At 40.2% G+C, this 12923-nt stretch overlaps 1 protein-coding gene across 1 annotated transcript in view; it reads right to left on the bottom strand.

Moving 5' to 3' along the window:
- The window catches only part of LOC126174856 (ubiquitin carboxyl-terminal hydrolase 5), a 166475-nt gene that overhangs the window by 23867 nt on the left and 129685 nt on the right, over window positions 1-12923 (bottom strand). The window contains exon 12 of the mRNA XM_049921253.1: window positions 1693-2081. Coding sequence (XP_049777210.1) covers window positions 1693-2081 — 389 coding nt within the window. The remainder of the gene's footprint in view (window positions 1-1692; window positions 2082-12923) is intronic.

Below are 12923 nucleotides of genomic sequence, written 5' to 3'. Positions count from 1 at the left end.
AATGTACCTGCTAACAGACAAATACAGAAAACCATCCTTGCCAACGCAAGATGTGGCTCTTACATACAGGTATGATGTGTGTCAAGAACTGAAAGAGGATTGGTAGAAGTTTCCTCCGCCAAATTCTCACATGATTACTGATCAGATTTGGTCTTCTCATTATACTATGGATTGCTTTGCATTGATTCCATGCAGGGTATGAATGTGCTTGTTTGTACAAATGGGAGTTCGAAAATACGCCCGTGTGAAACTGTACAGTTGTCATGCAAACTATGCAGCACCTGGTTGAAGAGTGTTTATTGCACAAATTTCCTTGCCTACTCAATGAACTGCATTTGGTAACACCAAGATCTGAGGACTGGTTAAGAGATCTAGATTTACAAGATGTTCTTGGAGAGGGGAACGAGTACACAATATTTCGAACAGGAACCGTTTGAGATGCAGCCATTTGAAAATGTGTCTGCTAGGTAGGTATGCAACAGGGTATTCTTTAGGAGGGGGGGGGGGGGGGGTACGTCGGATTGGCTGATGTCATCTGGCATCTGACATGGTTTGAGCCTCATCATGTGTCTGTGAGACTTAGAACAACATGGTTGAGTACTCGTTTGCGGAATAAACCGACATGATCCTTCCGAATGACGAAGCTCATGGTAATGGAAGAGATGCTTGTCACCTTTGTCAAGATTGTTCTTCACAATGTCCAACTCCATCGCGTACCTTTTTTGCCGTAGTTATGCAATGGCTTTGAGAAAGGGTACCTTCACCTTCACTCCTGTGACTGTGGTGCTCGAAGGAGACACCAAACAGCAGAACTGGAAGAGGTTGTACTGCATACATTGAAGAGAGTACACAATCAATTTCTTTGCTTATTAATGAGTGGAACTGTAAAACAAGTGATGCACTAGGTTGGGTGCCTAAACAATTACTTGTAAAAGAGGTTGTGTTACCAACATGTTTTCAAATAGCTGTAGCATGGAAATGGTATGTTTCCAATCATCAGTTCCAATTCAAAATCTAACAAAATTTTTATATCTATATAAGACCGGTGTCTTACATTTTATAGCTAGTTTGACAACACGTGAACCTGTATTCAGTGCATGCCGCCTTTAGGTATGAACTATGTATTTTGCATAAATTCAGATAGATTACTAATAAGCCTGGTTAAATATTGCACTAATTTTTAGGTATTAATATAAATTTTTTTCTTTATTGTTTTAAATTTGAAGATGGTCGTTGTATGGCCAAAACCGTTTATAACTGCGTCATAAGAATGTGATTGTGTCTATAAATAAACAAACAATTTTTACAAAATAATCACTCATTCAATTGACAAAATGTCCTTTTTTCCAAATATTTTCAAAATATTATCTACTCACTCCCCTCTACAAGCCCTACAAGTTTGTAATGGGGATTTCTAAACACCTTGTATTTAGTATTTGTAATATCTATTTAACGATTTGTAAATGAAGTTCTTAAAAAAAGAATGTAAAATCACTATGCAATCTTGTTGTTGAAAGACTGACATCACAGAGAGTGTGTGTGTGTGTGTGTGTGTGTGTGTGTGTGTGTGTGTGTGTGTGTGTGTGTGTGTGTGTGTGAGAGAGAGAGAGAGAGAGAGAGAGAGAGAGAGAGAGAGAGAGAGAGAGGGGGGGGGGGCATGATATTTAGACAAGTTAACTTCAATATACTAACCTTTGTTTGGTCCAGAACTGGTACCCAGAGGAACAAATGGATCTGAAAAATCTGAATCTCCTATGTGACTCATCAACCAGTTTGTAGCCTGATCCAAACCAGCACCATCAGTAAAATAGACAGCACGTTTGCAGGCTTCAGGTGGGAAACCCATGTCTACAAGCTGTGAAATCAGATTTTCATCCAGAGGAGGCATTTCTATGGTAGCTGGTGCTTCTGGTAAAGGTTCTTCATCTGGCTGCGGGCCACCACCACGAAGTGCAGCAAGATCTATTGTATCTGGCATTTCCACAGCTACATCCAGTTTGATAGGTACCCAATCATCACGCAGAGTAAACTTCTTCAAATGTATAAGGAGATAATCGGGAAATGAAGCCAGCCTCGTTGTCCTTTTGAGCAAAAGATAAATGGGCATATATAAATCAATGAACACACATTTTTAATTGCAGTTGTAGGTTATTTAGACTGTACTCTGATATATTATTATAAAGAAGTAGTGCCCCTGAGACAGCATACACAGCATTGCACACAATGATTTCAGACAAACAACGCTGTACTGATATTGAGGTGCATGATGAAATTTGTAAGCATTTGAACTACACGATTTTACCAGCTTCTAAGAAAACAATATTTTTACCAAATTTTTTGTTTTATTCAACAATTTTTATCACATCAACAAAAAACCAATACACCATATTCTGGAGTAGTTCACACTCTGGACATCCACTAACATGCTAATTACACTCCCTGAACATATTTGGTGTACTACCTTGGAATTTTTCTTATTATAAGTGTGTGCTTAATACACGAGGTTACATAGTGAGAAATGCCATGCAGTTGAACACATCAAGCTAAGCAAATTTGGCTTTTATGAGCAGTTAATACAATTTTTGTGAAGAATAAAGTCATACTGAGATGGAGCAACGGATATACACTTAAGTGACCAGAGTCATGGGATATCTCCTAATATTGTGCCAGATCTCTTTTTCTCAGTGTATTGCAGCAACTCAACATGGCATAGATTCAACAAGTCATTGGAAATCCCCTTCAGAAATACTGAGCCATGCTGCTTCTACAGCCCTTCACAACTGCGAATGTGTTGCCAGTGCAGGATTTTGTGCATGAACTGACTTCTCAATTATGTCTCATAAATGTTTGATGGGATCCATGTTGAGCATTCTGAGTGGCCAGATTATTCACTGTCTAGAATGTTCTTCAAAGCAATTGCGAACAATTGTGGCCCAAGGAAATGGTGCACTGTCACCCATAAAAATACAATTGTTGTTTGGGAACATAACATCCATGAATGGCTGCAAATGGTTTCCAAATCGCCAAAAATTCAGAGAACTCAGTCCATTCCACGTAAGAACAACCCACACAATTACTGAGTCACCACCAGTTTGCACACTGCCTTATTAGTGACTTGGGTCCACATCTTTGTGTGGGCTGCACTAACCCTATCATCAGCTCTTACCAACTTTTCCGGTCATCTAGGGTCCCACCAATATGGTCAAGAGCCCAGGAGAGGCACTGTTGGCAATGTTGTGCAGTTAGCAAAGGTACTTGCGTCAGTAGTGTGCTGCCATAGCCCATTAATACCAAATTATGCTGCACTGTCCTAACAGATATGTTTGATGTGCACCCCGCATTGATTTCTACAGTTATTTCACTCGCTTGTCAGTTAGCAGTGACAACTCTATGCAATAACCGCTGCTCTTGGCCGATAAATGAAGGTCATCGGCCACTGTGTAGTCCAAGGTGAGAGTAAGGCCTGAAATTTAGTATTTGTGGCACACTCTTGCCACTGCAGATTGTGGAATCTCGATTTCCCTAATGATTTCTGAAATGGAATGTCCCATGCATTTAGCTTCAACTACCATTATGCACTCAAAGTCTATTTCTATTGTGTGGACATAATCATGCAAGAAACTTTTTCACATGAATCACCTGAGCACAAATAACAGGCTCACCCATGCACTGCCCTTTTATTCCTTGTGTACATGATACCACCGCCATCTGTGTAAGTCCATATCGCTATCCATGACTTTTGTTGCCACAATGTTCATCAAATACATTCAAAATTGTGAAAAAGAGTGATGGTGGTACTGGTGTTGATGCATGTATACAGACAGAAGCCATGCTATTCAAAAGGACAGGGAACTCAGATGTGAATTGATTAGTATGACTGTCAAGAAGCATAATAACGAACTAAACCAAGAAGTTGCAACAGATGTTAGCACATTAATGACTGTGCACACTATTGATGGAGTGATGAGCATCAGCTACAGAAGTGTCAATGAAATCACTAACAAATGCTGTAAAGCAGGAGCTCTGTTCCTGTAGTGTACCATACAAATTTGCTGAAACAAAATGCGAAATGGATGGAAACTGTTGGACATTTCATTGACATTTATGACTAAGATCTATATCACAGAACTGTCATAGGGGATGAGAGCTGGTGCTAACAGACCTATCCAGACTAAGTTAGGAGGCCACAATGCAAATTGGTCAGTAATGTATGTCAAAGGGCAGTCAAATGCCAACTATACTTAAATAGATTAAAAAAGAAGTCTTCACTTGGAGATTACTGTGGAAGCAATTGTAGCTATTCAGCTGTATCTTATGTTTTCTTTTATAACAACAATCACTCATTACTTTCCTCTCTCATACCATACTATACCATACCATTTACATGACGTGTCATTAATGTTGATGTACACAATTAAAATGCTATTGCAGTGTACAGTTTGAACAGCCAAAACAGAAGCAAAAAGCCAACTAGGGTACACAAAACTGCTCCAATTGGTGTTCACACAATGTCATGTCATTTTCAGTAGACAGATTTGCAGAAGTAGACCAAGAGATGAACACAGTAAATAGGTTCAAATGGATGCAGATTCCGTTTGTTATTCATAGATGGAGAGCCCAATCACAAGATGATTAGCAGCTTCAGATTACAAATACTTCACAACTACCAAGAAATTATACTTCAAGATTAATACAACTGGTCCTTATCACCAAGAAATAATATACAAGAACAACATACAAGAATATTTAAATGGAAAAGATCAGCAGTCTTAATTTTTTGTGGCGGCACTAGTACACGGTATTCAAGAGAAGCAACTACAGAACATTAAAATATCAAGTGACATAACATAAATGTCAAGAAAAATGACATATACTAACTTTGAAGAAGAATTATACAGTTTATTTGATGTTTACAATTCATCTGAAAGTTACATTGAGAGTGAATAACACAGAAACTGTAACAATATACTAACAATACACAATGATTCATTGAAAGAAGTTGAACATAAAAGTAGTACTTGGACCATTCAATACTAATCCGAGTGGTTCAAACAAATAACCAAGCACATACGAAAAGAACTAATGCTATGTCACAGATACTATGCACAAGGATATCGTAAATCAATATTAGTTCAACACAACACAGTTTGTATTCTGAATGACTGAGCACAAGTTGGCAACTCAGCTGCAGTTCAGTGAACTGCTACAAGGTGTCGTTTCCAGCATGCAGCAACACCAGCTACAAGAGTTACAACTAACACTACCATGCAGTGAGCATTTGCCAATAGCAGTACAATCCAGTGGGTAAAAACAAAATTTAATGAACAAATTAAATAATGGTATTTTGTAGTCATACAGACATTTGTGGCTGAGACAGAAATTTTCAATCAATTATAACATCAGCGTCACTTGCAATTACGTAACTTCAAGACATACAATAATAGGCACGTAGATACTTACATGCCGTACCTACACATTACTATCATTCTTCATTTTTCACTGTTTTACCAAAGAACATGGCATTGATAGGAGACAATATGACAATGGAAGAAAATATGCAGACTCTGAACAATAACACTTTCACAAATTGAAACTAGACTAGATACAATGGAAACCAAACTAGACAAAGCATGTTCACTTCCCAGCTATGGTAAGATTGATAAATTAATAAAAAAAATGGAATTTGGATTTAAATAGATACACAGTTTAAGTGGTCATTTAAATTTTAATGAAGAAAACTTAGCAATATTTAAAATGTATACATTATTATTTCAATAAAGAAGACTCCAATGAATAAAGATCAAATATTAAAAGCAGAATTAATAGAAATAGAAAAAACTTTAGAACAAATCACGATTAAGAACCTAGACATATGTACATTATTTAAAAATAAAATGAAACCACAACTGGAGAAAGTAGAAGCTAGTGGGGAAACGACTGGCAGTGGAGAACTTGAATTTAATAGAGATTTACTGCTTAATATGTTAATAACTTCTGTTGCCATTGAAAGTTTACCATAATCCATAACTACTGACACATTAGTAATGTCTGTTACTAATACTAATAAGTTACTACCTGCTGTAACTCAATGATAAATAACTTATATCACTGCTCCTCAAGTTGAGGTACACTCTACATTGCATACAGTGAAGATGAGAGTCCTTTTACAAAATATACATGTAGTAATGCTTGCTTATACTTTGAATATGTCAGACACGAGATAAGCACAGAATTAGTGGATTTATATTATTTACATACAGTAATACCAGAAGCACTCAGGGATTTTGTGAACAAACCACATCGTCCTAGGGGGCAACGAGCAAGGCATGTGTTCTTTTAGTGACTGAAGGGTGGTCTAAGCTAGTAACATTACAGCCAATGAAAAAAATCTACAACCCGTACAATGACATCTAACCCATGGGACCGCTATTAGGATTAGGGAAGCCCAGCAAAACACTATCTGATAATGGAGCACAATTTACTGCTGCAAAATTCAGAAAATTTTCAGTGTGGAAAAATTAAATTCACATTTTAATTGCCAGGTACCACCCTCTGGTTCTGGGCCTCTGTTACAGGAGACTGAACTCCCTACCAAGAAAAATAACACGGTAGTTCAGATGCTCAGGGTAGGACAGAGTGAGTATCGCATAACTGGCTTCTGATTTGTAGTGGAGGGACTCAGTCTGCAAGTGTAGGCTGGTTAAATGGCTAGTCCAAAAGGCACCTCTCTGAAATTGGACCCTATTATGATGTATCGAGTCCAGCATCTGCAATGCTGAAGGCAACACCAAGCCATATGGCAGATGGCCACAATCAAGACATGACAGAATAAGAGCTTTCTAAAGTTTCAGAAGCGTAGAGCGATATGCAACCCAGTTGATGTTACTGAGGCAGCAAAGAATATTAAGGTGTGACCAGCACCTTTGCCTAAGTTGGTGAAGGTGGAGAAGCCACATTAATTGGGCATCAATGAGCAATCTCAAAAAACTGATGACACTCCACCACATTGAGCAAATCGTCACCAAGATAGAATTCTGGTTGTAGATGGACAGCATGATGGTGACGAGTGCATGATGCATGTGTTGGCAGCCAAAAACTGATAGCAAAGGGTGCATCCTGCAGTCAGTGTTCAGCAACACCCAGAGTCGAGGAGCAATAGTAAAAGTAAAAATCATCAGCGTACAGACAGTGTGCCACTGTTGACCCCTCAGCTGCAGCTAGACCACTGATAGCCACTAAGAAGAAGAGGCACACTCAATACAGGGCATTGTCGGACCCCATTCTCTTGTATCCGGGGGGTGGGGGAGGGGGGGGGGGGCGAGGACTGGTACTGTAAGAAAGTTTTGGGCAAAACTCAGGAGCGAGTTCTGAAGACCTCACTTATGTAGGGTAACGAGGATGTGATGATGCCATGTGGTGTTATAAGTCCTTTGCATGTTGAAAAAGTGAGTGATAAAATTTAGACACTGGGCAGAAGTTGACCAGATAGCAGACGCCAGCCATATCAAATTGTGAACAGGAGAATGGCCTTGGTGAAAATCATCCTGGGACAGAACCACAAATCCTGAGAATCAATATACCAACATAGTTGGTACAGATGAATTCCTACTCACTGATTGGAGCATTATATGGTTCTAGGTAAAGTGTAGTGAAAGGTAAGTGAATTAACTCCACCTGCTGTTTGAGGACATGAAATGCAGGTTGATAATTCTTGTACACAGAGGCCCAGGCATAATACAGAGCAAAATGACCGGTGACAGTGTCCGAGTCAGTATAGGCAACGCTATTCAACCTGTGAGCGGCTGGTGTCCATAAAGGCGTTGACTCTTTGACCAAACTTGAGGAAGAGGAATCTGCAGTACAATGGTACTAACATACTAATCCCAGCATTCTTGTTTCTGTTGTTTTATTAGATGTTGGACCAGGGCACAGAGCTGTTTAAAGGCAATGAGATGCTCCACTGATGGATGTCGCTTATGGCATTGGAGAGATCATCTGCAATCTCTAATGGCTACGGTGATTTTGAAGGTCCACCAGTGTCGCCAGAGGTGAAGGTATCTGTATCAGCACTGTTGAGTGCCCATCTGGGAGGATACCCAGGTGAGTGACACTGAGGTAGTGGTCATACAGGTCATCATGAATTCTCCAGTGGATGGAGGGGGAAGACCAGGGCTGCATATGGAAAAATCAATGGCCAAGCAAGAGTCGTATGTCACACTGAGTGTAGAGTGTAGGTGTACCAGTATTCCAGGGAAAAAGATAGAGCTCTGCAAGCATAATGTTGTTGTGGTCAATGGTTACCGCCGGCCACTGACGTCAAACTTAAGAAAGAGGGTGAAAGTGGGTGGGTGGAGGGTGGGGGGAGGGGGGTGGCAGAACTGAAAAATCAGTGCAGACAACACATTCTGAGATATTTCACCATGAGGGGGGTTACAGGCGGTACAATCCAGAAATGTCCTCACACCAACAGCTACAGTCTCCAAAGACTTATTGAGTGGCACATTTTCACTGTGGACAGAGTTCTGCACATACATACAAACTCTGCTAGACACACTTTCACAGAGAGCGCCCTTTCTAATATTGCCACAAGAGCTGTGAAGGGTAGGGATCTACAGTGCTGAGATGCAAGTTTCCTGGAGGGCGCTACAAGAAACATAGGAAACACACAAGAAACAACGTAGCTCAGCCAGGTGGTGGAAGAAACAGCAAGTGTTCCAGAAGAAACACACTATCAGTCTCCTGTTTGAGTGTGAATGGACCCAGGAAGCACGTCATGCCCCAGAGTCACCTGCTGTCACCACCAGTTGCGAGGATACGGCCTCAATATGCATCGATAATGAATCAAGTTGTGTAGGGAGATCCAGTGCCACAGGAGCTACCACGAACTTTGCCTTGCATACAAGGTGGAACATGTGGGGTCTAGTGGCACGGGGGCCACCACAATCGCCTTCCTTGGAGGACTGCTGCTTGTCCTCCTGTCTTTTTCTTATATGATTTTGATGTCTGTAAGGGTTTGTCTACCTTCGTTTCAGGGAAAGAGGAGGAATGTAATTCTACAACCAGCAGCCCATGGCTCCTTCAGCCACTGGCTGGTATCTGGTTGCAGGATCAGCAAAATCATGCGAGGAGAGTGTTCCAAGAGACCCTGCGCTGGTGAAACATGCTGGAGATGGGTGATGATCTTCCAGCTGGGGGCTGGGGATCTATGTCCCTGACATGTCGGTAGTCACCCTGGATGTGGGGCAAGCAGTAGAAGTGGGGCTCTCAATCACCAAAGGAGCAGGTCTGGTCTAGTCTAGTGGCCCCCGAGGGCCCAACACAGAAAGCACAAAGGACAAGGGTACCTTTGCTAGATAGCATTGTATTTGGACATGCATTATAGGGTGCAGAGTTGTAGGGCTCTCCTTGATAGTTCACCTGTGCACTACACGAATGAAGAAGCTATTCTATTAGCAGAGTACTTGTCGAGTGCACATGGCATTTTCTTTACGCTCGGCTTTAGCCTGAGGTCCTCTGATGAACGCTTGCCAGTCGATACGCAGAGTGAGAAATCAGATTGCTTACAAAGTCACACACTGCTTGTCAAAATTTTAACAATAAATTGTCAAAGTATTCGTCACGAAGTTCCGATACGTAATGCTCTCCAGGAAACTTCTCGCACTCAAATTAATCTTGAGACCAAGAGGTGACTGAAACATAAAGTAGAAAGCTCCGAGATATTTAGCAATTCACGGAACGTACTATGGAAAGACAGATTATACGCTATAAGAGAGGGTGTGTTCAGTGCAGTTAACGAAAATATTGTCTCTACTGAGGTTGAATTTGAGTGTGACAGTGAAATTATATGGACATGTATAACAGATCTAGGAGAAATGAAGTTAATTGTTGGATGTTTTTACTGGCCACCTGATTCTGAAGTGACAGGTTTAGAGTCATCCTAGGAAAGTTTACGGTCAGTATAGCAGAGATGCCGAGACCAAGCAATATTCTTTGGAGGTGACTAACTTACCAGATACAGGCTGGAATGTCAATGGATTCCCTACATGTGGTATGGGCAGACAGTCTTGTGGACGTACTTCTGAACACTTTCGAAAAGGGCTGTGAACATCTAGTTACGCAACCCAGACCTTGTACCTACAAACAGGCTGACCTTATTGACTGTGTAGCATAGAAACTGGGAGGTTAACATGCTGTAGCGACAATGGTTACTAAAGTTAGTAAATCACTCAGGAAGACTAGGAAAGTATTACTTCTAGAAAAAAAAAAAAAAAAAAAAAAAAAAGCAGTTGTTAGGATCCCACTTAGACAATGAATGGTTATCATTCAACTCCAGTACGACAGACATAGAAGGATTATGGGCAAAGTTTAAACTGACTGACAGTCAGCCAGCTGAGAAGCTTCACTATCTCCAGTAGTAGGGTTAGGATCGAAACTGGTTCTAAATCTAACCAGTGACCTTTATGGAAAGAATCATTATTTTTAGTCAGGTTTTTTGATGAAACACTTATAAACCAGGGTGTTTCAAGCCAATCTGTATACAACATAGACTGGCAAATATTTTGTCCCCCCCACCAACAAACATGAAATAAAAAGTTATCGGAATAAAACTTAACATGGGAATCACTAAAAATCCTAGCTACAGAGATTAGTGCAGCACTGACCCAGACCTTGGCGAAAGTTATATATCAAAGCTAATATCAGTAAAAAGATTTGGTTGGTTACTGAGTAACTTGCACCTCAAAGATAATTCTGTGGTTCTTGACAAAAACAGTCAGAATTATGAAAAACTATACAAACTACATCCATTGTTAGATCATTTGAAAAGGAAATTCCAAGACTGCTATACAACACATCAGAATCTCACTACTGATGAAGCAATGGTTGAATTCATAGGCAAATCTTCTCTCAAACAGTGCACAAGAGAAAGCTATAAAGACAGAGTGTAGAAAATGTGGATGTTATGTGATGTAGCATTATACAACTTGAATTCTGATATTTATAAAAGAAAAGTTCCACCGGAGACCTTCGTGGAAAGAAAGAATCATTATTTTTACACAATATTATTTTACGTCATTTGATCTGTTGAAGAACATAGTCAAATAGTCTCCACACTTGCGGAACAATAAATCCGAGAAAGGAAAAATGCAAGGGGGATAAGGAACTTGAGAGAGGGGAATTCGATTACAGAATTATTAATGATACAGTAGTTAGCTATAAGGATAACAGGGCAGTCAACATGAGCATCATGCAGCATCATGTGTGTCCACAGTTAAGTCCCGGAATGAAAGCTGGAACAATAACCAATATCAATTGCCCTCTTGTGTTTAAAGATTACAATTCCAGTATGAACTATGTAGATAATTTCGATCCACTGAAGTCAGACTATGCTACAGACAGAAAAAGCTAGAAATGTTGGATGAGAATGTTCTTTCATTTTGTAGACTACTATGTAACAAATGAATTCATTCTGCACAAGGAGATTGAAATGGAGCAGTTCTCCAACGGAAGATGTGCAGTTGGCAGTTAAAAAAAAGCCGTGCCCATACTGTGTGGATGCGTTTAGTGTGCACAGTACCTGTGTACCTGAGAGCAGGCAAAAACTGTTCCATCAACTATTGAACTTGACCACCATAATGGTGTGGTGGTAACTTACTTGACCACTTTTAATACTAATTTTTTGTTGTTAAGGTGGATTTTTTACAAGCCTACTGTAGAAAACATATCACAATAGTAAAACTAAAGTGTTACATGTAGATCAAATTGGAGACATGTAAATTACTGTTCATGCCCCTCTACGGTAAATTTTTATGGCATTACACCTGCCCCTCAATGATTTAAACAATGGATAAACCAGAACAGAATAACAATAATATGAAAAGTATACAAACTTAATTAAGCTGACCCAATCAGTAAGACATATAAAGAATTTAAGTGTTGTTCTGAGACTCAATTATTGAAGATGTACCATTAACATGATTACAGAGATTTGCTTATGACAAGCATGAAGTTGTACACTAATTGTAATCATGGAAGGGCAGATTGAAAGAGGATTCTGCGATCGTTTTTTTTTTTTTATAGTTTGTGAATGTAGCAAACGAGGTGTTGCATATATGAAAACAAATACTGTGTAACGTATGTAATAGTTTAAGCAATGGAAAGATAGGATGGAATAATAACAATATAATGAAAAGGATGTATTGCTACTCACCACATAGAGGAGGCACTGAGTTGCAGACAAGCACAATCAAAAGACCATTAAACATTTTAGCTTTCAGCCAAAAGGACTTCTTCAGAAATAAAAAGCACATCGATATGATCATTAGGATCATTAGGAGTAGGATCCAACTCCCCAAGATACTATCCAAATTGAACCATGCCTGGAACAGTTCCGTCCTCCGTCACAGCGGGACCCACCTCCTCTTCCTCAAAATCACCCTCTCCTAACCTTCCAGGAATTTCTGACTTCCAGCTTTGCCTCTCAATCCTTCTTATAAAAACCTTAATCCTACTCCCAACATCACCACTGCTGAAGCCCAGGCTATCCGTGATCTGAAGACTGACCAATCCATCGTCATTCTTCCGGCGGACAAGGGTTCCACGACTGTGGTACTTGATCGTCGGGAGTATGTGGCTGAGGGACTGCGTCAGCTTTCAGACAACACTACTTACAAAGTCTGCCATGGTAATCCCATTCCTGATGTCCAGGCGGAGCTTCAAGGAATCCTCAGAACCTTAGGCCCCCTACAAAACCTTTCACCTGACTCCATCAACCTCCTGACCCCACCAACACCCCGCACCCCTACCTTCTACCTTCTTCCCAAAATTCACAAACCCAATCATCCCGGCCGTCCCATTGTAGCTGGTTACCAAGCCCCCACAGAACGCATCTCTGCCTACGTAGATCAACACCTTCAACCCAGTAC

The sequence above is a fragment of the Schistocerca cancellata genome, chromosome 3 (assembly GCF_023864275.1).
Source record: "Schistocerca cancellata isolate TAMUIC-IGC-003103 chromosome 3, iqSchCanc2.1, whole genome shotgun sequence".
Taxonomy (NCBI): domain Eukaryota; kingdom Metazoa; phylum Arthropoda; class Insecta; order Orthoptera; family Acrididae; genus Schistocerca; species Schistocerca cancellata.
Note: the sequence above shows the minus strand (reverse complement) of the source record. Positions and strands in the feature narration are given on the sequence as shown.